At 53.7% G+C, this 26,290-nt stretch overlaps 1 protein-coding gene across 2 annotated transcripts; it reads right to left on the reverse strand.

The window, feature by feature from the left end:
* Positions 1–101: 101 nt before the first annotated feature.
* Positions 102–25,962, reverse strand: MELTF (melanotransferrin). 2 transcript variants are annotated; one of them, XM_070375597.1, is made up of 16 exons: positions 25,761–25,962; positions 23,857–24,011; positions 22,487–22,589; positions 20,072–20,254; positions 18,308–18,464; positions 17,067–17,134; positions 14,052–14,239; positions 13,338–13,518; positions 12,214–12,365; positions 9,630–9,726; positions 8,535–8,729; positions 7,491–7,647; positions 7,322–7,389; positions 5,360–5,547; positions 2,764–2,962; positions 102–2,307 (listed from the first exon to the last, which is right to left on the reverse strand). In XM_070375597.1, exons 1-16 carry the CDS (start codon positions 25,807–25,809, stop codon positions 2,225–2,227), a joined length of 2,223 nt encoding a protein of 740 aa, XP_070231698.1. In that variant the 5' UTR covers positions 25,810–25,962; the 3' UTR covers positions 102–2,224. The 2 variants fall into 2 exon arrangements, with proteins under 2 accessions (XP_070231698.1, XP_005897887.2); XM_005897825.2 differs by having other exon boundaries at positions 22,487–22,586; positions 25,761–25,961.
* Positions 25,963–26,290: the final 328 nt, after the last annotated feature.

The following is a 26,290-nucleotide window of genomic DNA, read 5'->3' on the forward strand; positions in this document are numbered from 1 at the left end:
TCTGAGTGGAATCTGTCATTCTGGGAGGCAGGGGGTGACCTGGGGCTTGCAGACCTCTGCCCACCTAAGAAGAAAAAAGTGAACCATCATCAGCAGTTTTCTATCAGAATCCAAGCCTCAGCCAGTGCAGGTTGTTTGGCTTTATTTGAAAGAACAAACCAACGTCTTTTGAGTGCTAACACAGAGGTGGCTCCTTGCTGTCACCTGACAGTCAGAAGCCACCCAGCATTCAGGCAGGTCACACCTTGAGGGGCTCACAGTACAGTGTCACACCCTGGGCAGCACACTGGCCCAGGATGGCCACATGGTAATACACTCCTCACTGCACAAATCTCCCTTTGAAAAATAAAAAAGAAAAAGAAATCAAACAATCATCAAGTCAGAGAAGAATTATTTTGCTCCTTCAGAGAAGAGGGTACACACTTGGTAGCTGAGGCCGGCTCCTTCTGGCCTCTCACAGTGGGGTGGAGGCCAGGACTCCTCAGGATGGTGTGACCATAGCCAGGACACGGCCAGTGGCCTCCTTCTCCACTGAGGATGGAAGGGATCCATCCCAACGCCCACAGGTGGGGGCGAAGCACTGGGAGCCCAGCCTGTCATCAGCATCCCCGAGGCCCCCGCAGACGAAGATGCAAATAGCTCCAGGCCCACGCGGCTCCCAGCCTGCTGACGAAGGTGGCTTGCTCTCGTTTCTTCTTTTTACTTTTTTAAAGGGAGCAGATTTCAGAGTAAGAGCTGGCAGTTCGGGGAACTTTTTCCTGCTTTCCAAACAACCATGACGATAATAGAGACCCTCTCCCAGCAGTTTCCACTGATTTGAAGGGGATGGGGAGGATGGAGCCTTCCTCTGAAATGAGTGGCCCTCGGGCCCAGTCAGAGGACGTCTGGGAGGAAGAGACCCTGTGCTCACACCTGAGGAGCCGGGACTCCCCTCAGCTCCTCGCTGGCCTGAGGCTCCTCAGACAAACAGAATGGCATCTCCCCATCCCCAGCTCTTCAGAGGCACCCCCCACACTTGAGCGCCTGGAGATCACTGGGTAGCCCCGAAGGCTGAACCCTTTGATTTGGAGAAAACCACTGCTGCCAGAGGTACAGGAGCAGCTCCAGAGCGGTGGACATCACAGCAGAGCAGGAGAGGGTAAACTGTGATGGAGCCTAAGAGGAGGAAACTCAGGAGTGGGGATTTCTGCTTGCGGGGCTGAGCCTCAGGACAGAGCCTGGTGCAGCTGAACCACCAAAGGGCAGGGCACACAGATCACACTTTGTTCTGAGGCCTGCCCTTCTTACACAGACAGGTATTTAGGCAAGATTTTAGACCTCCAACCCTGCATCAAGCCCCCTACCTAGTAAAAATTCTGAGAAGCATTTCCGTTGCCCCAGGACCCTTGAGGACTTCATCCCTAGGGTCCAGCCCTGGCCTCCCCAGCCCAGCACAATTAGGGGTCCGGTGGTCCTAGCCATGCCAAGCCGCAGAAGACAAGGACAAAGGGCTGTGAGTGCCCAGAAGCTTTGCCTCCTTGGAGGGCCTGGCTCCAGCCTCATCAGGTACTGCCTCAGTGGACAGACAGACACACAGTATCCTCACGAGGGAGGCTGGAGTCCAGAGACAGACGGAGCGGGGGCTGATGGGAGGTGCTGGGTGCGGTGTCCATTCCCCAGAGGAGGAGGTGGTAACTGGCAGGGAGGGGCCGGCAGGCCTGTCATCTCACCAGGCCCCCCTGGGCGGCTCAGCAGGGCGAGTTCCAGCAGAGAGGGCCATGTGGGAAGCTCAGGTTCAGCCTGTTTCCTTGGCAACCGGTCTTTTCCAAACCCGAGGCTGGTGAGGATCTGCGTGGTGGGAGCCTGCAGACCTGCAGGGAAGCGGCTGTGCCAGCCTGTGGGTGGGGCGTGACTGGAGGCGGGCCAGCGCGCCACCCCAGGTAGCGGAGGGACAGGTGGTGCCTGGGAGGCAGAGGCTGGGTTCCAGCAGGAGGGACCCGCTCAGTCCAGTTGGGGGCACTTTGTTTTAACATTCATCTTTATTCCACTTTGAAGCAATCACAGAAACTTCAGTGTCGGAATTGCAGCCCTGAGGAGCTCTATGGTTTTTCATGCTTCCTTTCCCATCACACATTTTTTTCTCTGAGCAGTGTTAACCGGATTTACTGAGGAGAACAGCCCGATTTAGAGAGATTTCTGAATAGGTTTCCATTCCAAAGGAGGGCAAGGCTGGCCCAGAGATGCTTCAGAGGCAGGGCTGGAGGAGGCTGGCCGTGAGGGCCAGCGGGAGCAGCAGCAGGAGTAGGGAGACCCTGGAGGCCGCGGTCACTGAGGGATTAAACACAGACAGTAAAGGGCCTTGAAGTGCCAGGAGCTGTGTTTGTGGCCCATTGCCACTCATGTGCAGGACTAGACGGAGTGTATTTTTGTGTACTAAATTCACTCCAGGCTCCCTCTTGCTACCCTATTATAATTTTTCTTTCCCCTGGTTTCTTTACATATTCATTTCTTTCAAAATTACACTACATGTATATTTATGCAGTTGCCTGAATCCTCTTTGGATGATTATTTTTAACATTTATATTCATTATCCAGGTCTGTCTGGATTCCACAGCCAGTGTTTCTGCTATAACTGAAGACCCTCTCAGGGCACTTCATCTTGATCGTTTGCAAAGATGCAGAGCGCCCTTTGGTTCACTCAAGGTTTGGGGAGAAAGGCTTGGGAGGATGCCCAGGGATTGTGCCCACTCTTCTGTGGGGTGTGACCCTGCCAGCCCGCCCTACCTGTGCCTGAGCACTGCTGAGACAGCATCCCTTCCAGAGCCACCACGTAGTCGGGGCCCAGCCAGCTACGATATGTCGTCTTTTCTCCCACAGGTACCACCCGGATGGTGGCATCCTTGAAAAGCAGGTCTTGGCCATGATAGCTGGAGGAGTCGAACATTTTGAACCCATTCTTATTGTGGTCATCTCCAAAGAGGTCCTGGAAGCACACAGCAGATCAGCTTTGCACCTGGGCTTACAAATGGTCACCTGGGTATCACTTGCCATTAATTGCTTTATGCACCAAGGAGCAAGGACAGTCAGGTGCCAAGACTCTGCTTTAAAATCATCGACTCAATGACCTCTGTCACCAAAGCTGATGTGGAATAAGAGATGACCAGAGCCACCACAGTAAGACAGCCATCCAGAAACATCACACCAAACTAGCTCTTGGATATTGAAGCCTGAGCCTTCACAGGAAGAAAACTCAGAAATGAGAGAGGATGTGGGTGAGACTACTGAGGGGTCTGCTAAGTCTGCTCAGCATTTCTCATCCTTTTCTACCAGGCTTTCTCACTCTTTTTTATGGGTATCCTTTATCCCCAACCAAAATGATTTCATAAGAGAGCCATTCCTTCTGATACCAGTACTAAGAAAGTACTAGGTAAGTTGAATATCCTTTACTAACCCACCCTCCTCACACTCAAGAAGTTCTTGAGGAGCTGTTCTCTTCCCTGTTGAGGGTTCTCAGGGTGAGTGTGCTATGGCTCCTGCCCTGAGACAGTCAGTAAAAAGGCCAGAAGGGATGTGAGAAATGAGGAATACAATACAGGACATCAGAAGAGCATGGACAAATGCCCACTTCAGCCTTCAAATACTGGTCAAAGGGGAAAGAAAGAGTAAGGTGGCTATTGATCTTTTGGGGGTACTCATGGATCCTCGTGAGGATCTGATGAAAGCTCTCAGCCTTCTCCCCAGAAAAGTGCACATCCATACAGGGCTCTTCCCCCACATCACTTCAGAGGGTTTCGGGAACCTTGGGGAAGCCCACAGACCCAGAGTTAAGAACTTCTGAGACAGAGGGATTCCATAGGAAAGATGAGATTAAACATCATTTCCAAGGTTAGGAACTGGCCTGGAGGGTTAGCTGGCTCTGCAAGTCTGTGGTGCTTATGGAAGGAGGGAAATGAGGTCAATTTCAGTCTATATCAGGTTGGGGGTGTGTAGAGGGGAAGGTTTGGAACCTGGGGCAGTCTTGTCCTATGGCCTGTGTTCAAATTTCAGATGTGTTTTGAAAGTTAATTTGTTGATTGACTGGAAGTAGGGCATGACAGGAAGACAGGAGTCTGACCTGACTCCTGAGGAAATGGGAAGTCTGAGGCTGCTATTCACTGAAGTGGGGAAGATGGAGGGAAAAAGAGGAGTCCAACTTTGACTTGTTCAGGTCAAGACGCCTGTTAGAAATGGAAATGTCTAATAGGCAGCTGCCAAAGATGTACGTTTGAGATTAAAGGGTGAGACTGAAGCAGGGTTGAGGATGTACACTTAGCAGTCATCACTATACGGATGGTAGTTAACGATGGGGCTGGATGAGATCAATAGGGGTATAGGTGCGACAGAGAAGACGGCTTAGGATGAAGCCTGGGGTGCTCCAGTGGTTACCAGCCAGGGAAATGAGGAAGAGCCAGCAAAGGGGATGGAGGGGAGGCTGGGGAGGTGGCGGGACAGCCAGGCAGGCATGGGGGAAACTGCATTCAGGAGGGCGGTGAACTTCAGGAAGAGGGAGCTGCAGCCAGTGCTGCTGAGAGGCCAGGGAGACATGGACTGAGCAACAGCCACGGGATGTAAGCACGGGCCAGTGAGACCTCGACCAAGGCAGTCTCAGCACCTGGAGGGGCCTATCTGGAATAGTCTCCATCCTTAAGAGAGGTCAGGAAAGGAGGAATTGATGATTCCAGACTAGAGATGGCTCTTTGAAGGAATTCTGCTATAAAAGGGAGTGGGGTTACGGTTATAAGGGGATGTGAGACCAAAAGAAGGTTCACTTGTTTTTACAGGATGGTAGAAGTAATAGCCGGAGAAGGCAATGGCACCCCACTCCAGTACTCTTGCTTGGAAAATCCCATGGACGGAGGAGCCTGGTAGGCTGCAGTCCATGGGGTCGCTAAGAGTCGGACACGACTGAGCGACTTCACTTTCACTTTTCACTTTCATGCATTGGAGAAGGAAATGGCAACCCACTCCAGTGTTCTTGCCTGGAGAATCCCAGGGACGGGGGAGCCTGGTGGGCTGCCGTCTATGGGGTCGCACAGAGTTGGACACGACTGAAGCGACTTAGCAGCAGCAGCAGCAGAAGTAATAGCAGGTTTGTATGTTGGTGGGAATGGTCTGGCTGAGAAGGGAAAATTAATGATACAGGAGACAGAGGGGACAGTGCTTGGAGGGATGGCCTTGACTAAGTGACATTCACAGAATTTCTGAAAAATTCCCTAGAATTTCCTCAGTTTCTCCTGAAGTCTGCTCCAGGTAGACTGAGGTGACTGAGGGGCTTGGCTCGCCTCTGTCACCATCCCCACCCCGCAAACCACCCAGCGGGGCAGCTCCTGCCCTCGCTCACCTGGGCCTTGTCCAGCAGTCCATACACAGTGAAGATGTTGGTGTCTGGACGGACCATGACAGCATGGGATGGTATCTGTGCCAGGTTGCAGGCTGCAAACTGGGTCACCTCAGCCCGGGCCCCATTGGGACACAGCAGCTCGTAGTCCTCTGACATGAGCTCAGCAGCCCAGGGCTCAGAACTGTGGCCTGAAGGGATGAAGCAGAGTGGGGGAGAGGATAGACAGACTGCTCTCCTCAGGGACCCCAAGTCCTTGACTGGGGAGAGGTGGTGATATCTGGCCAGCTCCCCAACCCTCTCCACTCTTCAACTGCTCTGCTCTATCTATAACCAGAATGAGAGAACCCAGCTGGGCTTATAATGTTATTTGTAGGGAATAAGAAGCATGTACTATGTAGCAATGAACTATATAATCACTCCCGTTTTACAGGTGGAGGAACAGGCTCTTAATCACTCTTAGGCAAAGAACTCCATCTTTGTGTCATAGGTCTCAGGCTTGAGGGTACGATGGACTCTCCCCTAACAGCTGAAATTCTCAAGCCAGACGGAATAAAACATCACGTGTTGTTGATCTATAAGAGGCAATTTCAAATGCCCCTTCTTGCAAAGAATCTCATCAGGTACGCTAGAATGGGACCCAGGAATCTGCATTTTAAACCAGTAACTCAGTAATTCTGATGCAAGTGCCTGGTCCAAAGGCTTCCTGACAAACACTACTTTCGGGAATCACATTATTTTGTGCCTTTGTATATTCACTTAGTATACACTGCCTTTCTATCTCCAGGAGGAACTCCAGGTGGGTCCTTGAGTAGAGATAAAAAAATTTGAGTGGCTCTGGGAAGTGGGTGCCTCTCCGCAGGTGAACCTCACAAGGGCCCTGTCTCCTCCCTGAACCCCCAGCCCAGGACACAGAGGGCACAGGCTGGGCCCAGGCAGGGCTCACTGCTCCCTCCTTCGGGGGGATGACCCCCAGTGCTGTTGGTGGGTGGTTGGCAGGTGAGCTGGAACCCTTCCAGCTCTGTTGAGGCAACTGGTTTTCAGCCTTAGTGACTTTCCATAGGCATGGTGGAATCTGAGTTTTGAAATACTGATTGATGTTTTTTCCCTGCATATCTTGTTTTCCCTTCACCAATCTCCACCTCCCCTTCAGGCCTTCTGCCTTTCTGCCCTGAGTTCCTGGGAAGAGATGTGTTAGGAGAGAGTGGAGAAGACTTAGCTTCCAGTGTTTGGGGTTGCAAAGCCTGGGGTGTAGGCAGGGCGTACAGAAAACACAAACAAAAAATGTTGAAGGGAAATAGTTTCCAGTCTTCAAAATGCAAAATCCATTTCTCTCTCCTTCCCCAAGGAGGGAGAACAGAACAGGGCAGGGGAGTCAGGTACAGGCCTGCAACCCAGTAGAACTTCAGGTGGGGGCCTGGGGCCCCGAAGAAGAGTTCCTGGCCTCTTCTCCTCAGTGGAACCCAGGAAGGCGACTCCAGAGAAAAACACCACCTCATGATGTGAATGGGGGGCGTGCCTTGCCTCACGCACCCTGGGGCTGCGGTGACCTCCCTGCGCACGGCACTGACGCGCTCGGGAACAAACACAAGCTGCTAATGTGAACTGAAGACCCTGGGGCGAGCGGTCCCTGCCACCCAACCCACACACCTTGGTGCCATGTAAACGCCCTGGACAGGGTTTCTCCAAACGGACTGAGTGGCTACCATTTTGGTAGAATGGGAATTTGGCTTCCAGAGACATAGACTGTCAGGTGGCCTGTGCACTTGGACATGTAGCCCGAGGCCTGTTCTTACTGTTTGGCCCTCGGGCTCCTGGGCTCCCCAAGGGGCAGAGCCTTCTAGACTCAGTCTTTCCCTGGGCCACTTGGCCTGCAGTGCCAGGAACATCTGGTGCTGGATTCTGCGGGAGATGGGGAAGAGCCCTACCAGTCTGGCCCTGTCATGTCCCAGGGCCGACACATACCATTTGTATTGTCAAAGACCGTCGTGTGCTTGACGAAGGCAACGTCCCCTGCATTCTCAACCAGGCACCTGCCACACAAGAAGTCAAGACAGTTATTGGCAGGAGGTCCCATCCTGGCCCCTGGCCCCAGGACCCCTCCCCTGCCGCCCGGCCCCAGCCCACCGGGTACCTGAAGGCGCCACTGTAGCCATAGTACCTCTCCTGGCTGTTGCCCACACACTTGTTGCGGCCTTGCTCATCCCCCACGCAGAGTGCACACAGTGAGGAGGGGTAGTTTTGGGGGTTGTTCACAGGCACACAGCTGGCACTGAAGAACTCACTCACCGCTGGGGCAGAGGAAGAGGGCTATGTTGAGGGACCATGGCAGAGAGGGTGACTGCTCCCCCACCGATCTGCCCCCCTTGCCTGGTGCTATGGCTCCAGGCCACCCATTTGCTCCTGCCCATCCAGCTCAGAGCGGCACGTCCCCTCCTGTGAGGATCACGGGGATGGGGGAATGCAAAGATTGTCTAAATAAGAGAACCCACCTTCCCTTGAACTCCCTCAGGGACAGGGAACTCACTACCTCATAAACTCTTCTGTTGCAGTCAGAGCAACTGCCCAGCTGTCTGGGAGTGGGAGCAGCCAGTCCTAACACCTTACATGTGCTTGTGTGGGTGGTTAGAAAAAAGATGTGTTATTTTCCTCCAACGTGCCAGCCGGGACAGAGGTGCGTGTTCAGCCAGCTTCCTCCTGCCTTCCTCGCACCATGAATGTGCATGATTTAACACCCAGGGAGGGCCCTGCCTATGGCATATGGTAGGTGCTGGGTAAACGTGTCTTTTTCAGCACTTATATAGATGGCTGGCCACTTCCCAACAAGGTCCCCCAGATGCCCAGTAACTGGACTAGACAGCCTGTGAGCCAGGACAGTGTGAGCCAGGCCTTGAGCAATGCACTTGGCCTGCTCCCCGCCCCACTGAAAATATTCCACTCTGAGTAAGTGGGTAGGGGTACCCTCCACAGAACCAGACACCATTGTCCTGGGTGTGGCCAAGAATATTCCCTAACCTTCCCGAGAGCAAGGGGCACGTCAAAGAGGAAGAGGAAATCTCTCTGGGGTTGCCTTCTCTGGGGTCCTGCTGGGAGAGGACCTCAACCCTCAGAACTGGCCCTGACCCCAGTGAACCCCCAAGAAGAGCTTGCACGTGTGTGTGTCTGTAGGGGGCAGTACCTGTGAGGACGTCGCAGTCCCTGGGCCGGATGAAGCCCCTCTGCACAAGGGTGCCCACAGGGATGTCCCAGCCCGCGGGGCTGCCGAAGCCTGGGTGGCAGGAGCGCTTGCCCCGCAGCTCATCCAGGGTGAAGGCATAGGAGCTGTTCCGCTTCACCACAGCCACCACGAAGTACGAGTTACTCCTGTCCTCCGCTGGGGAAGGGACACCAGTGAGGCCCTTCGTCTGTGCTTAGTGGCCTCAGCTGAGCAGGAGCCAGGCCAGAGCCTGCAATCTGTTCCCTCCAGTTGCTTTGACCTCAGAGCAGTGGCTCTGGCCCCATGCACTGCTCCCCTGGCTGCCCAGGCTCAACAGCGCCCAGGCCAAGAGCCAGGCGGGTGTTCAGAGAGCGTTTCTGGCAGCGAGACCTGTGCGTGTCCCCTCATTGCTGAGGGACAGCCTGTGGGGCTCCACTTTTCAGCAGCTCCAACTGCTGAAACCAGAAGAATTTCTTTCTTTCCTTACACTCAGGTGGTATTTTTCTCACCTTCTGGGAGAAAAGTGGAGGCATAGCTGAGGTTGCAGATGCGCTTTCCCTAAGATGAGAGAGTTCTCATGTCCAAGTGGAGTGGACCTGAGGTCAGTAGACCTAGGGACAGAGCACCTGGGCCCCGGCCATTGAAAAGGTGTTCATGAGCTGACAGGAAGGTGGGTCCCAGGGCCACCTGCCATGAGCCACATGGTCTGGATGGAAGAGGCTGAGGAGGCTTTCTAGTTCAGACCCTGGCAAATTACTCAGCCTGTTTTTGTACAGCCTGGGATGCAAGCTAAAAATAATTTTTATATTTTTAAAGTGTTGTTTAAAAAAAGAACATGCAGCACAGTCTGTATGTGGCCTTCAGAGCCTGAAGTGTTTACTCTCTGACCCTTCACAGAAAGTTCACTAAAGCCTGCCAGGCTTCCAGTGACTGGGTGGGTACACTGTTCCTGGGGCCAGAGTGGTTTTCCTGTGACAGACAGCAACTGGGAGAAAGACTTTTTTAGAGAAGTTTTTGTAAAAAAAAAAAAATCAACCACCTCCCCACTGGGGCCAGTGGGCTGGCACCTGCACTCACGGGTATAGTGCTCCCCGGCTGCTGGGACCAGCCCATATGTCTTCCCTGCTGTGTAAATGTCCTCGCCCTTTAGGGTCACAGCATCAATCTGCCCAGCCTGCAGAGGGGACAGAAAGAGTGGTCAAGCTGAGGTGGGTCCCCAGACAGCTCTGGGTGTCAGGATCTGACAGAGGTGCCAAAGCTGGGTCTCTCAGGAACTCTGGCCTCAGGCTCCCTTCCCCTGGGAACCCTATCCTGTCCCATCTGCCCCTTCCTCTCCTTGTAAGGATGCTTGGAGGACCAGAGGCCTGAAACCGTCCAGCATCAGCACTCCCATTCATGGGTGTCTTTTAATCTTGCAGCACATGTTTTCTGAGGGTCTCCTGTTGCCAGACCCTGTTCTGAGCAGAACCTAGCACAGCGCCTGCTCTTGCACTCCATGTGGGTCTCCCCATGGCTCCCCAGCCTCAGGGACCTGGGCATTGTACTGCACCCCCAGAACCTGGCCAAGGACTGGCACACAGCAGGAGCGCTTTACATGCTTCTCAAATGTGCCTGTGAATGGGTGAACGAGCCGGGTCTGCAAAGAAGACAGTCTCAGGGTCTACGGGAGGAGGCTCCAGGGTGGAAGGATAGAGCCCTGCCTCAGGAGTAGCCCAGGTCCGTCCCCCCTCAGAAGCCTCTAGAGCCCTCCGGTCACCTGTGCCCCATCCCCACTTGTCCATTCTGAAGCCTCTGGACAGGTGGCTCCTCAGACCCTGCAAAGAGATTAGCTGATAATCAAGCCAAAAGGAAGAGGTGGTCCAGGGAGAGAGGGGACATCGGCACCCCAGGAAGGTGCCCCCCACGGTCCAGAGCTGAGGCTTGAAGTTATGATGACAGAATAAAGGCAGTGATGTTGATATTCTGAGCCTAGTGGGGCATCTCTGGGGCACCCCTTCCCTCCCATTTAGACCTTCTACACATTGCGATGCTGAGGAGGAACCCAGACCCTAAACCACAGCCCAGGGGCCAGGCCAGCTGACCCCTGCTTGCCTGGGTCACTGTGGTCAGGCAGGAAATGGATATTAGAGCTACACTGGACATCATCTCTGAGAGCCTTAGAAGTTAGAACTGAGGATCTCTGAGCCTTTTTCTGGGGTTTTCAGGACCCCCCTAATGCCAGCCCTTTCCTCCCGTGGTCCTCTGTGAGCTCAGATGAAGAGAGGAATTATTCCTGGAGAGAGCTTAAGCTCCCTGCAGCTCTGCCTGGTCTGGGCCCCCTGCAACCAGCCACTCCTCCACAGGACAGCCTGCCCGCGACTTGGAAAAGAAGAGTCCCAACCCCTGAATCTCCCTTCCTTGATTCCAGCTGGCCTCTCCTCCCTCAGTGCCATACCAGGCTCCAGGCAACCTCTGGGGAGAGAGGCTCCCCCACCCTTGACGTGGGTGTCCTGGAGCAAGTTACCTCCTCAGCCTCCCCTAGACTCAGTCTCCACTTCTGATAGTAGTCATACCCACCCCACAAGTGTCGTCATAAGGATTAACTGAGATCACCCACATGAAGGCTTAGCACAGTGCGGGGTACGTGAGAAGTGAGTGCTTATGAGATTGTTAGTGTCATGATCCTGGCCCCATGTCATTCCTGCTCGCTTGCCTCTTTTCAAGTCAATGTGCTGCTTGGCCGGGGCAGGGTGGACACCCCAGGGCATGTGACTTGGTCTGCACTTGAGGACCACCTTGAAAAGAGCTCCTCACCATCAGGCCCCACTCTGATGGGGTTGGGGCCTGAAGTTGATCTTAAAAAAAACAGGAAGGAAGCAGTCCAGGAGCAGAGGAGACCCCTGTGACCTCAGTAGGACCTCAGCCCTGACTGCAGGGCCATGGGACTGCTTCCCATTCCTGGCCTCAGTCTCCAGTCATAGAAGCAAAGCAGGACAGAGCTGAATGGGTCTCAAGACCAGGGTCAGGTGGCAGGCATATTAATGAATGCTTAATCAATTTAATGGGCCACGATAAGCTTAAAAAAAATGAGACTAGGATAGAATACACAGAAACTATTAGCATACATTGTACTTAGTAAAGGTGAACACTGTTTGGTTTCATACCTCTCTACAGGGGATATATATTTTTACAGGTTTATTTCTGAAAGAAAACTTTTTTGTGTGCTAGACTGTGATGTAAAATGTATTTCTGATTGCATTGAAGTTTAATAAATGATGACCCAATGCCACCCATCGATGTGCACAAGAGGAAACTGAGACTCAGAAAGGGAAAAGGACTTGACCAAGGCCACAGGGTCATTAGTGCCAAGCTGGGCCAGTCCCATGGTCCTTCTGCTCCTGGCCCACCTGCTTAGCAGGGAGGAGTCTCTGAGGCTCCCCCAAGGGAAATAGCCCCCTTCTCCCTGCCTTTCCCCTACCCCTCGCCAAGGGGTGGTGGCTGCTTCCTGTGGCAACTTCCTCCTCCCCTCTCTCTGTGGAATTGTCATAGGAGACTTTCTTCTACTCAGGCTGCCCTGTATCCTCCAGACCAAGTAGGCAGAGGGAGGGCCAGTAAGGACCATCCCAGGCACTGCCACTGCCTGCCCACCTGGGCGGATCTGCCCTCTGGACCCAGCTCCCACCTGGATTCGTTCCATGCACTGCTGGGGGGACTCGGCTGACACACACTGGATCTCTGGCTTGAGCCTCTGCCGGCTGAAGGCCACAGCCATGTCTCCACACTTCTGGATCTCAGGCGTGGACAGCACACACCAGCGCAGGTAATGGGGCAGTCCTGTGTGGGTGTGAGCATGTGATCACACTGGCCTGCATCAGGGGCTGGCCCTAAGCAGGAAGAGCCTAGAATCAGACCCAAGAGAAATTCTGGCTCTTTCTTTCCATGGTTAGCTATAAAGGTAAGTTATTTCTCCATCTGATCCTGTTTTCTTACCCAGAAAGGAGAGGACAGAATCCCTTTTGTGGGGCTGTGAGAAGCCTTGAGGCACAGCATCTCTCTGGCTGTAGGTGGTGGATACATGGGGGTGGGGGCTAGAGGCATGAAGTCATTGGTAGACTACTGTAAGGGTCCAGATGAGAAACAGCGCCAGAACCAGGGCCATGGCCACATGGTGAGGAGGAGGAGTGAGGCACTGTGGGAAAATAGGGGCATTGTGGGAGGAGTGAGGCACTGTGGGAGGATGGGGGCATTGTGGGAGGATGGGGGCATTGTGGAGGAGTGAGGCACTGTGGGAGGATGGGGGCATTGTGGGAGGAGTGAGGCACTGTGGGAGGATGGGGGCATTATGGGAGGAGTGAGGCACTGTGGGAGGATGAGGGCATTGTGGGAGGATGGGGACATTGTGGCAGGAGTGAGGCACTGTGGGAGGATGGGGGCACTGTGGGAGGATGGGGGCATTGTGGGAGGATGGGGGCATTGTGGGAGGAGTAAGCCACTGTGGAGGGAGAAAGACAGGACTTGACAAATACTGGGTGGAGGGGCAGAGACCCTTCAAGACAGACCCTGGGGTTCTGGATCCCACCCCCCAGAGCAGGTAGGGTTTCCAGGGTACAGTGCTGCCATTTGACTCCAGAGATGCTTCTTCCCCAACCATGAGAGGCAGGGAGGTGGAAGAAACAGGTTCCCATTGAGGCCAAGAAGCACACACACCTCCTGGGGTGTGTGTCCTCCTGTGGCCACCTCTCCAGCAAGCCTGACCACACCCATAGTCAGGCTGGGGCCAGCAGGAGAAGAGAAAGGTAGACTTACGGTTGGGGTCACAGAGGAGACCCTTCATGGCATGCAGGTATTCGCGGCCCAGCCATGCCTCATAGGTCTGTGTGGCGATGGGCACCAGCTCGGAGGTGGCGTCTTTAAATAGCAGGTTCTTCTGGCCATAGGCCTCAGAGCTGAACATGTGGAAGCTGCTACCCTCATGGCTGAACAGACGCTGTGTGTCAAGGGGCAGGGGTGGGGGCTGATGATGTACTGTGGGGAGAATCCTTTCTTCCTAGTTCAGCTCCCGCTTCCTTCTTCCTGTGCCTGCAGGCCAGGCACCCACTCTGAGGACTGCATGAGCTTTCTCCTTCCCTTGCGCTCCCCAGTGCATTCTGCCTTTTCACACTCAGCTGACTGAACACATGGCTTAAGGCTCAGGTGTGCAATGGTACTGAGCACAAGCAGTGGGGCCGAATTCGGTGGCAGGATGAACAAAACTAACCAAAGCTGGTGCGGCCTGTGGGCAGAAACTTGCTGCTGTTCTACGCAGCGGTATCAGTAAAACATTATACACCACATTTAATTAATGGTGTACTTTGACATTTATTTGTTTAGTCATTTTGTTTACTTGCTTGTATGTTCTGCCTCTGGGTCCTGCCCCTGCTCTGGCTGGTGCAGCCCCGGGATGGCTCTGAGCTCCCACCCTGGTGAAAGATGAGAAGGTCCTGCCACCCCAAGAAGCTGTGTGGGGTGCCCTGAACTCACCTGGCCTTCATTGAGCAGCCGGAAGATGAGGCCTCCATCTGTGTCGGCCCGGACCACCACGGCGTGAGCTGGTACCCGAGCCAAGTGGCATTGCCTCCATTCGGTGACATCAGCCCTGGTGCCATCCTGGCACAGCAGCTCAAAGTCCTGTGACAGCAGTGCCTGGCCCCAGGAGGGCAGGGTTTTCCCTGGGAAGATGGGAATCCTGTCATGAGCCAACTCCTGTCCTGGGTGGGGTTTGGTGAGGACATCGGGGAGGACCCTTGGGAGGGGGCCTGGGGAGAGCCTAGGGTGTCACAGACCACAGACACACAGTGAAAAGCGACCCTTACAGGAAGTGAGAACCAAAACCACACCAAGAAGTGAGAACCCAGAATCATACCAGGAGGTGAGAACCGGAACTCAGAATGAAGAGGAGCTTGGTGGCTGCACTGTACAAAATCAGGTGTCTCTATAGACTGTGTCTATTTACTTACATTTTAAATTTGTCACCAATTTCTAATAAAAAGGATTTGAGATATCTGATAATAAAATAACACATATAAACAGAACTGCTTATTAAAGACAAAAAGAATAAGAAAGTAAGAGAAACCGAGGATGAGAGAGAAATATATCGGGAGTTCACCACCACCATCTGGCACTAAATTTAGTTCCGAGCATAGGGCAATGGTGGAAACAAACCCCGACAAAATTTTCCAGAACCATGGCCCAGATAGAAGAGGGCAAATTCTCAAAGCTTCCCCCACCACTCCAACTATTAATATTTTGGTATTTTTCCTCCATGTTCTTTTTTCTATTCTATCCTCTAACCATTTTAAATATGGTTAAAGCCATACATGGTAAGCAATTTTACATCCTATATTTTTTTCACTTATTTAAAAATATTTTTCCACATTACTGGAAGCTTTCCATAAAACTCCTTTATAAGACTGAATATCAACACCAAACAGGAATATTAATAAGACTAATTTTAAGGATTGTAACTCATGCAATAAAATATACCACAGAGGGCCCTACATAACAATATTTTAATGACTTTTAAATTTTAAAATGAGGATAAACCGTTGCTAGATAATAGGAGGGGAAAAGATACTTTGTGTGATCACAAACACTCTATTCACTCCAAAGCTATTTAAAAACGAACCAAAAAACCAAGAAAGTAATAGTTTGTAAAACTCCATAAAGGTCATTTTTAATGACTGCATGATAATTTATAGCACTCTCAACAATTACTCAGTGTCATTCTCTCTCCACTCCTCAACTTTCCTCTATTTTTAAACTGCTACAAAACCTTTGTAATAGAATTCTGGGGGATCGCTTGGCCTTCCCCTGAGACAAATGCATCATTTAGGTATTTCAATCTGCCACTCCCGTTTTCCTTCACTAGGGACAATTAAAGCCATATTACTTCACTACTTTGCACATTTATGTCAATACCACTCTTTTGCTCTTATCAGTCTTTTTGCAATCTTTAAAGACAACTCTTTAAATAATTACTTTCTTAGATTTCCTTAGATTATCATCAAAATTTTAAATGATTATAACCCAATACATCCCTAATGCCAGGCTTCAGCAATACGTGAACTGTGAACTTCCAGATGTTCAAGCTGGTTTTAGAAAAGGCAGAGGAACCAGAGATCAAATTGCCAACATCTGCTGGATCATAGAAAAAGGAAGAGAGTTCCAGAAAAACATCTATTTCTGCTTTATTGACTATGCCAAAGCCTTTGACTGTGTGGATCACAATAAACTGTGGAAAATTCTGAAAGAGATGGGAATACCAGACCACCTGACCTGCCTCTTGAGAAACCTGTATGCAGGTCAGGAACCAACAGTTAGAACTGGATATGGAACAACAGACTGGTTCCAAATAGGAAAAGGAGTACATCAAGGCTGTATATTGTCATCCTGCTTATTTAACTTACATGTAGAGTACACCATGAGAAATGCTGGGCTGGAGGAAGCACAAGCTGGAATCAAGATTGCTGGGAGAAATATCAGTAACCTCAGATACGCAGATGACACCACCCTTATGGCAGAAAGTGAAGAGAACTAATGAGTCTTTTGATGAAAGTGAACGAGGAGAGTGAAAAAGTTGGCTTAAAGCTCAACATTCAGAAAACTAAGATCATGGCATCTGGTCCCATCACTTCATGGGAAATAGATGGGGAAACAATGGAAACAGTGTCAGACTTTATTTTTTTGGGCTCCAAAATCACTGCAGATGGTGATTGCAGCCATGAAATTAAGACGCTTACTCCTTGGAAAAAAGTTATGACCAACCTAGATAGCATATTGAAAGGCAGAGACGTTACTTTGCCAACAAAGGTCCGTCTAGTCAAGGCTATGGTTTTCCCTGTGATCATGTATGGATGCGAGAGCTGGACTGTGAAGAAGGCTGAGAGCCGAAGAATTGATGCTTTTGAACTGTGGTGTTGGAGAAGACTCTTGAGAGTCCCTTGGACTGCAAGGAGATCCAACCAGTCCATTCTGGAGGAGATCAGCCCTGGGATTTCTTTGGAAGGAATGATGCTAAAGCTGAAACTCCAGTACTTTGGTCACCTCATGGGAAGATTTGACTGATTGTAAAAGACTCTGATGCTGGGAGGGATTGAGGGCAGGAGGAGAAGGGGACGACAGAGGATGAGATGGCTGGATGGCATCACTGACTCGATGGACGTGAGTCTGAGTGAACTCCAGGAGTTGGTGATGGACAGGGAGGCCTGGCATGCTGCAATTCATGGGGTCGCAAAGAGTCGGACACAACTGAGTGACTGAACTGAACTTAACTGAACGCAGAGGTTTATAAACTTTTTTTCTTTCAAAAGCAGAACCCAATCTTCACAAGGAAAATGAACCCACGGCCAGATATGTATCAGAGCAGGCAGAGTGGCTCCTCAGCCCCCCTGTGCGCAGAGCAGTTTAAGCTCCACTGGTGAGACCCAGCTCTTCCTTTCCGTCAGGGAGGATTACGGGGCCTGAAACCCAATGCTGGGGGCCAGCCCCTCCACTCACCATCTGTGTTCTCCAGCACTGTGCTGTGCTTCACAAAGGCCACGTCCCCGGCCCCTTCTGCCAGGCACCTGCACAGGTGGAAGCAATGAGGCAGGCTGGGGTCCAGCTGCCATCCTCCGCCTCGGGAGGTCTGGCCTGGGCTGTGCTGGGTGGGCTCTCGGCGGGCATGGGTTTCACAGTCATGCAGCCCGGGTTCCAGTTCCCCAGTCTGTGTGGCTGTGTGGCTTTGGCAAATTGTGGAACCTTCCTAACCTCTATTGCCTCTAAAGTAGGGATGAGAAAGCAGCTCCCCTAGAGAGAGATCCTTTATAATCCATGTAGATTCTGTGCAGCTGAGCTTGGGGCCTGAAAGGAGCGGGTGCTCATAGGGCAGCTGCTTTATCGGCAGCCTTAACGCTCAGGATGTTTTGAAGATGACTCTGTCCTAAGGCAGGGGATTGGGCTAGACCTTCTCAAGCCACATCAACAACCCTGTGTGGAAGGGCCCAGGACTTTGTGGATCCTCCATCTGTCACTGCCCAGTGAAGGAGGCAGGTCAGGGCCCCTGGGCAAAGGGGCTGCCCAGGTCCCTACAGTCAGCAAACAAGCCGGGACTGGACTGGGGCATGTGTCCAGGAGAGGCAGGGTGGGTGAGTCTCTGACTTGGAGGACCAAGAACCATTTCTCCTCTGTGCCCCAAACTTCATTTCCCCTATTACACCCTAGGGTGTAAACACTGGGGTTCCAGATGGAAACACTGTAACCAGAGAGAAAGAACCAGGAGACTTCCATGCCAGCCCCCACCAGGCATATTTCCTTTTTTGTGGACAGATGGAAGGGCCCCACAAGCAGTTAAGAGACTCCTGTCTCCATGGAGCACTGATTTAAAGGGCCAGCCTGAATAGGAGCAAAGAGAGGCCAGCCCTGAGTTCACGCCTTGGGGTCCCTGCCACACTGCCCCACTCCAGCATCCTCCCTGCTGGTCCCAGACACCAGAATGGGGATCTGGGAGCAGCAAAGGGCCATTTTTGCCATTTTCTTCTCTCTGAGCCCTTACTTCTCTAAATATACCAAACATGTTGATTTTATGAGTAAATCCTGTCTGGCATATTCTGGTTTGAGGTTTTTAAACCAACCAGGCACATGAACTATAAAAAGCGTGCTTTGATGAGAGGCAGCTGACATCACCACTCCCCTAGGGGCCCATTCAATGACGAGGTGTGTTTTCCCAGTGCTTGTGGCCCCACCCCAGCCCCTCTCACCGGAAGGCCCCGCTGTAGTCGTAGTATCTCTCCAGGGGGCTCTTGTCACACACTCCTTCCCCAGTGGAGTCGCCCCGGCAGAGGCGACAGAGGGACTCTGAGTAACTGGTCTCTCCTGCCCCCGGGACACAGCTGCCCCCAAAATAGTCACTGACAGCTGTGGGAGAAGACAGAGGGGGGTCAATCACACAGCGTCAGACCCCCACCCCATCCTCCAGGGAGGGCTCGGGCCACTCAGGCTGTAGTCAGGAAGGCTAGACTCTGCAGACTCCAGTCTGAGCAGACCTGGGGAACTGGATCCGTTCAGGAGGCCTGGTTGGTGAAGAGGGTCGGGATCTGCAGGATTTGGGGGCCTCTTCAAGCACCCGGGCCCCAAGTCCACCCTCTTGGCAAATATTTATCCTGTGCCCAGCTACACCCTAGTGCCATGCAGGGTGAGCAAACGCTGGTACTACACTGGGCCAGTTGCATCGTGCTTGGCTAAACCAAGCTCTTCCAAGGTGGGTTCCTTTCTCAGTCTTTCTGCGTCCTCACAGGGCAGTAGATATTTAATAAATGTGCCAAGTGGCTGGTAAACCTCCCACCCCTGGTCACTGTTTGAGAGGACATGGCTTCTAGGTTCTTATGCATGAGGCTCTGTGGGGGCAGAGTATCTGTGTATGTGTGTTGATGGCAGAGGTAGCACGCATGTGTGTAGTCTATGGGTTTGTGTGTGTACACCACTGTGAGAAGCCCACTGGGAGGTATGAAAGTTGAGCTCATAGTAACAGCAGCTCCCAGCAGCGAGCGCACATCCTGTGCATACTGCAAAGGCACTGTGTGCAGGATCTCAGTCCTCCAAACCACAGCATTGTAGTAAGTCTTAACCTCCCCATTTTGCAGGGGAGAAGAGTGAAGTTAATTGTGTAATCTTTCTGAGGGCAGGCCATGCTGAGCCAATGTTTTCACTCATGTGTTCCCACAGAAAAGTCTGGGCTTTGAAAGACGACATGACATGCTCTCCCAGGTGCAGACAAACCAGGAGGCAGCCTGCTCAGGGATACAGGGTTTGGGGACACCCGAAACTCTGAGGTGTGCTATAGTCCCAAGAAGGAAGTTTGATAATAATGTAGTTGTGACGTGTTGGAGGCCACCTCAGATTGACACAGCACAATGGCCAGTGGCTGACTGGGAAAAGAAGCCCAAAGCATGAGAACCAGGGCTCTGGGCTCCCGGCCAGGCCCCCCGGGAACCCCCGCCCTCACCCAACTCTCAGGGACACATTTCGTCTGCAGGACAACCCTATTCTCACCACCTGTGAATCAATGTGGGGCTCTGATTAGCTACTTGTGAGCTTCCTGGGACAAGCCTCGTCTGAGTCCTGAAAAAATACAGCTTCTGACCCTGTGAAGCTGATGGCACATTTATGGAAATAGCAACCATGTCTGCCGCAGATGGAAGGCTCTCCTGGGCGATTCACCGTCTCCTACGAGGTGGGCTTTGTGGGCCTCTTGTGGGCCCTGTGCTTGGCTGTGCTGTGGAAGCCTGGACGAGGGCCCAGTGCCTGGAGGAGCCGACCAACCAGGAATGTAAGTGGTGCAACACCAGGCCGGCCAGCAGGAGAGAAGGGAGTGGTGTCACTGACCAGGTGTCCCGAAGGCCCAGAGGAGTGGGGACTGTGCTGCTCCTTAAAGGGTGCCGTGAAGGTGAGCCTGGGGCGAGGGTATCCTATGAGGGGAAATGCAGAGCCCTTGCAGGAGAAGCCTCTGGCGGCCTAGCCCTCACCTCTGAGCACGTCACAGCCCATCACCGAGAGGCGGCCGCTCTCTACCAGGTAGCCCACGGGCACGTTCCAGCCCACCGTCCGGTTGATGCCCGTGTGGCAGGACTTCATGCCTTTCAGGGTGTTGATGGTCACCTGGGAGCCCCTCTTGACCACAGCTACGGCATAATAGGAGGTACCAATCTCTAGAAGGAGGGGAGAGGAGAGTAGTGAGGGTGGCAAGGGAGAAGCTGCAAAAGAGGCTGGGACCCTGCCCGGGAGGGCGGAGGGGGAAGGGTGCGTGTGGATGTGCTCACGCATGCATGTGCACCGTTCTAGTACTGAGACAGCAAGTGGGTGCAATGCACATGTCATCACAAGACCCCACCCCCGCCAGCCTCAGGTGGTACCTATTATCCTGAGATGGTAATTCATGCATTAATTTCCCCCTTTTCCTTCCCAAGCCAGCTGGCACTACATTTGCACACATCAAGGGAGCTCTGCAGCCAGACCAAAAACAGCAGTAGCCTGTAAGTCTTTTGTTTTCCAAAAGTATAGGCCCTTAGGAGAACCTAAAGGAACAGAGGGAATGGTGTCCTCTTATGGGAATAAGGGTGGTTGCGAGGAGCAGAGGGAGCAGGGCAGGGGCTTCCCCCAGATTAGAAAAAGTGATTTCTCAGTGCTGGGCTGGGGGTGGGAGGATAGAAAGACTGGAAGAGAAACACTAGCAATGTGGTCCCAAATCACTCAAGTGAGTTATCCCAAATAGCCACAGTGAGCCGCCTAAGATGGGCCTGGTGTGCATCCTTGTGTAGCCCCCAACCCAGCACAGGGTCTCACTTGGTCACCTGATGACTGTCAGATGAATAGGGTGCATGTGGGCAGGCAAGGGTCTAAGCCTTGCAAAAGAGTCCCCTGGACCAAATGTTGCCCGGAAGAGGCTATTCAGACAAGACAGGGATGACTCCTCTATGGGGTCCGACGACCAGGGAGCATCCCAGCACACACACACAGACACACACACAGCTGCCCGGGGCGGCGAGATGCCCATGATCAGAATGAAGTTAAGTTCGAGAAAACCAAGCTGGTGTAATTTCCTGCACACCTGAGGCTGGCCTGTGCCAATCTAAGTAGCCCCATCGGGTTTCACCCCCTGACTCCCCAGTGTGGCCATCCTTTCTAGCTCCTGGAATGCACCAAGCTCTTTCCTCTCTGGGCCTTTCTCAGAGCTCACATCTCCAGAGAAGCCCTTCCGCTGCTCTATGTCAGCAGGTCGCCCATCGCCCTTATCTTCTCCTGCATGGCCGTTACTGTGCTCACAGCACCCAGCACATCTGTAACTGAAGCATTTGGTGTTTATTTACCATGTGACTCCTGCTCTGTGAGGGCAGGAACGGGCTCTCTTGTTTACTAGTCTATGCTCATGACTGGTTGGAGGTGCTCAACTGACATGTTGAATTAATTAAAAGAAGAGCTGTGTCTGGGGCCCACGAGGCAGGGCTGTTTCTGGCCATTGAGTGGAAAGGCTGGCTGGTTTGCAGGGCTGGACCATGTCCTGTGTCCCCTGACAGTTATCAAGTGACCAAGTAAGACCCTGTGCTGGGTACCAGGCACCGGGGCTATACAAGGATGCGGACCAGGCCTGCCTCAGGGGACTCGTTGTGCTGAGGACAAAAAAGACAGACAGAGGGGACAGGACCTTGTGGAGTGAGTGAGTGCTCTGAAAAACAGGAAGGAGAGGCCTTTGCAGCGGTGGGAGGGCCCAGGGGAGCTCCTTGGTGGGGACAGCTGAGCTGGGCTTGGAGAGACTAGAGGCACTGGACAGGTGGGGAGGGGATCCAACCAGCAGCTGAGCCAGAGGCAGGTGTGGTGTGAGCGCAGGACCCACATTCCCAACTGCACCCACATGTCAGGGGCACACAGACCCGCTCACTGAATCCACGTGACAAGGCAGGGATCACTGTCCTGATGTTATGGTCCGGAGGAGGGCGTGTGGAGGGTGTCAGGGGTCACAGAAGATGACGGCAAGGACAGAACCCTGGTCTTCATGGTCTGTTGGGCTCTGCAGATCCTGGTCACCACTTCCTGTCCGGCCCGTCCCCACTGCCTGCTGTATCTCACAGAGGTCACTGGGATGCAGGCAGCTGGGCCTCACTGATGCCGTCTTCACCTGGCTATCATGCCCAGCCTTATACCAGGTGTGGGGCAGCCCCTCAGTAAGAGCTGATGGGTGAAAAGGGGCTTCTGGGCTCCCCATGAGGAAGAACAAACTCAGGTCAGCCCTGTGTGTTTCTGGCACCCCCGGGTCTCAGGGGCAGGACACTCTGGGGACAGGACCACTGACCAGCTCGGGGGCTATGGAGTCGGGCCAAGTCCAGCAATGACACACCGCTGAGAGACCTCCTCTCTCCTGCCACCCTTCCCACTTGCCCTCTGACCTTGATCGTACACCTCGCCCACCACAGGCTTCAGGCCGTGCTCCTTCCCCGCCTGGTAAATGGCTCCTCCATCCAGAGTGATGGCATCAGCCTCCTGGGCCTGCTGGGAACATGTGGGTCAGTGCAGCCTGGCCCCAGGGCTGCTCAGCCAGGAGTTTGGGGATGCCCACCAGCCTGCCCTCGAATAGCCCTGGGGGTGCACACAGTCCTTCCATCTGGCCCAGGAGCCCCATCCTGGCTCAGCCTTGCAGGCCCCTCCTTGCCAGGGCCCAGGGGTCTCCCCTCATCAGGACCAAGGGCTCGCCTTATTTTTCTAATTATATTATTTTTAATTTTATTGGACTCTGGTGGCTCAGATGGTTAAGAAGCTGCCTGCAATGGGGAGACCTGGGTTCGATCCCTGGGTTAGGAAGATCCCCTAGAGAAGGGTATGGCAACCTGCTCCAGTATTCTTGCCTGGAGAGTCTCATGGACAGAGGAGCCTGGAGGGCTACGACTGAGCGACTAAGCACTATAATAGAAACACATAGCTAAAAATAAGCACAAAATGAAAATCAGTGAAAAGTGAGTGTCCCTCACTTTCTTGTTTCTCCACCCCTTGTCTCTACCGCTAACCTGTTTCCCGGGTTTTCTCTCTAAGATGCAGGTTGAATCCTACAGATGCTCTCTTCAGTTCAGTGTATTCCTTTTCGTTTTAAAAAACACAAATGGGGTCATGATAGAATGATGATTCAACATAATTGCTTTCCACTCTTATGGTGGATCCAAGCCCTGGCCACATGGACTCTGACTGGATTCGCTCTGGGGGCATATCCAGGCTTGAACTGGAGGGAAGATCCAAGTGCCCTGTTCCTTTCCCCAGTGCCTCCCTCCACACCTTGTCCTGTACTAAAGTCCTGCCTCTTAACTGTCAGCACTAGTTAGCAGACCTCCCACCACTCAGGAAATCTCTCCCACTCCCCACGCACCCACCCAGGACTGTCCCAGAAAAGAAACAAGCCCTGTTCTAGAAAAGTCCAGGGAGGAGGGAGAAACTGCTGTGGGCCACTGAGTTGTCTGTTGTACGGGCTCCCCTGGCTGGGGCAGGTCGTGTCCCCCATGTAGAAGGGCTCTGTGTAAGGAAACTCTGCCTCTCAGACACCTTTCCCCACCAGTGCCTGAGCAGGGCCCTCCCGGGGCCTCCCAGTGCCTGGCCTGCCCCTCCTCGGCAGGAAACAGGCTGGCCCTTGTTACCAGGGAAACTCAGGCGATCCTATCGCCCAGCCCTGGCAGGGGGACTTGGGAACCTTTCCCGGTGAATGAAGCTCTTGTGTGCTTCCTCCTGAGTCACAGCCCTCTTGTCTGGGCAGAACGGAAGGGAGAGGACTCACCGTGATGAGCTGGACACAGTGGTCAGCGGAGGTGCCCTGGACACACAGGACAGAGGGCTGGATGCCTGCTTGCTGGAAGGCCTTGCTCATGTCACTGCACTTCTGCTGCTCTGGGTCTGAGATGGTGCACCACCGCACCTCCATCCCGCCAAGCACTGGGGATGGGCAGAACAGTGAGGCCAGGTCCCTGCAGCCCCAGCCCACTCTGGGACCCTTCAGCACAAATAGCCATTCCTCGCCACAGCCCTGCCCTCCCACTGTGGGGTGCTAGGGCACAAAGAGGTGTGGCAGCCCAGGAAAGGGCTGGGCTCACCTGTAAAGCCATGTGTGGGCCATGCATTCCCTGCATTTGCCCGGGGGCAGACATCTGGCCCTTTGCATTGGCCAGGGAAGGTCTCCCAGTGTAGCAGCCAGGTTTTCCTCCCCCACCCCTCCCCGGCCTGGAGCACAGCCTGGTGGATGGAAGGAGCACCGGCTGGTTCCTGCGCTTCTTGAGACTTTGTGTCCTCTAGCAAGAGAGTGCTGGACTGGGTCCTCACCCTCAGCAGTGTCCCTGGGCCCCCATCATAAACTGGGACCTGAGACCAGGAAATGGTTGTGGCTGCCCCCTGAGGAGACTTGTGCCCCTTGGAGCATCGGTGGTTACATCCACGCAGACCCACCCTCTGTGGGCAAAGCTCCAGGCCCCTGACAAGAGGAGGGAGGGGAGTCAGCAGGTTGGCCTCAAGTTCCTCTTCCTCCAGCTGGTGGCTTCAGGCAACTTATTTGACCTCTCTGAGCCTGTTTTATTGTCTGAGAAAGCAGATGAGGGCAATACCTTTTGCGCTAGAAAGTAAACCTCTGTAGAGAGTCAGGATACAGGGTCCTCAGTTGACTTCCACTTAGGCTCCTCCTCTGGTGGGGACCCTCTTGGGTCCTGGGATCTGACCAGGTCAGAGTTCCAGAGAGCCCCCAGTCTAGGGGCCCAGCAGGGAGCCTCCTCCACTAATCACCCTCCCAGCCAGGCCTGCCCTGAGGTTTTGGGTCCATTTCCACCAGGCAAGGACCCTCCCACGGCAGTCTGTGCTTCCCATCCCTACTCCAAGGGTCAAGACTGCAGATTCCTCCAGTCTCCCTTTTGCCTCTCTTGGCCTCCCCCAGCTCCGCCCCAGGGATGTAGAACTGCTCTCCCCTCTCCAGTGCTCCAAACCTGCACCCTGGTAGATCTGGCAACTGCTGGCCCTGACCGGAGTGGCAGGTCCATTTTCTGTACTGATGGTCAGAGCAGTGGCTTAAAGCCATCCTTTCACCAGCCTCTGCCCGCGATCCCTGCAGGCAGCCGGGCAGCTCCCCGGAGGTCCCACCTCAAGTCTCAGCGTCAGGGATCCTGACTCCTTTGGGAGTGGACTGCCAAAGGAGAAGACCCTGCCTGCACCCCCTCCTCTGTCCATGCTGGGCACCCTGGAGCGGCCTCCAGGGCAGTATCTCTCGCCTCCCCTCCAGTCTCTGAGAGTCTTCTCCCGCCTCCCTCCGGAAAAAGTAGAGCCTCTCTGGCTCCTAGACGCTCCCTGGGCTTCCTAGGCATCGAGAGCATTCACTCTCCGGACCTCTCCGCATTCCAGGACTCTCGCCTCCATGCCTCTGCCGGCGCCTCTCTTGGCTACCTTCGCTTTTTCAATGCCCAGCTCAATGCCGCTTCCTCCAAGAAGCCCTCCAGACATCCTGGTCTGCTCGGGTCAGTGCTAGTACCCTCCTCTGTCGTCCTTCGCGCCTTTCCTAATCTCCCCTCTTTCCTGGGAAACAAAGTTCAGGACACACTTTTCAGCCCGCGAGACCCTCCTGTGGCTGGGGGTGGGGGTTGTGGCTGGAGAACCCAGGACCCGCGCCCCAGCTCCCTCTCCCAGGGCCGGGCGGCGGGGTCTCACCAGTGCGCAGAGTCACGAAGAGCCACAGAGCCACGCTGGAACCCCGCATGGCGCAGCTAGCTGGGGCTGGGCTGGGCGCGGATTTTGTCTACTTCTAGGTCCCAGAGGGTCAGCAGCAGCGGGGCTTTCTTCCTCCTTCCTCTCTGGCACTGGCCTTCAGCTCCTTATGAGCGGCCGGGGCGTGCTTTGGTGGCGTCCACGCCTCTAGCGTGCACCCGCCCACCCTCGACTGGACACCTGGGCTGACCTGGGTGGCCCTGCCCTTCCCTCTGGTGCCCCCTGCTGGAGCCTCTGCAGGTGCGCAGTGGGTGGTGGAGTCGTCTCTCAAGTCTCTTGATCCCCGTGCTCCTAGGCCTGGACAAGCACACATAGCTGTTTCTGAGAGTCAGGTAACTGCTGTCTAGGGCTTGATTCCCCGAGCTGACCGGTGTTTCTGGGCTCTCTCCCTTTAACAGTCTGCCCCTTATTCCAGAACATCCCTCTCTTGTCCTAGAAAGATCCCCAATAGCTTATTCCACTGGAAAGGGGAA

The sequence above is a fragment of the Bos mutus genome, chromosome 1 (genome assembly GCF_027580195.1).
Source record: "Bos mutus isolate GX-2022 chromosome 1, NWIPB_WYAK_1.1, whole genome shotgun sequence".
Classification (NCBI taxonomy): domain Eukaryota; kingdom Metazoa; phylum Chordata; class Mammalia; order Artiodactyla; family Bovidae; genus Bos; species Bos mutus.

Coding starts and splice junctions, on each gene's coding strand:
- MELTF (XM_070375597.1), bottom strand. CDS start 25,809: ATGCGGGGTTCCAGCGTGGCTCTGTGGCTCTTCGTGACTCTGCGCACT. Junction 20,255..22,486: donor GGGCGAGGTGTACGATCAAG/GTCAGAGGGCAA, acceptor CCCTCCTTCTAG/AGATTGGTACCTCCTATTAT. Junction 7,648..8,534: donor GGACTGCGACGTCCTCACAG/GTACTGCCCCCT, acceptor CCTCTGCCCCAG/CGGTGAGTGAGTTCTTCAGT.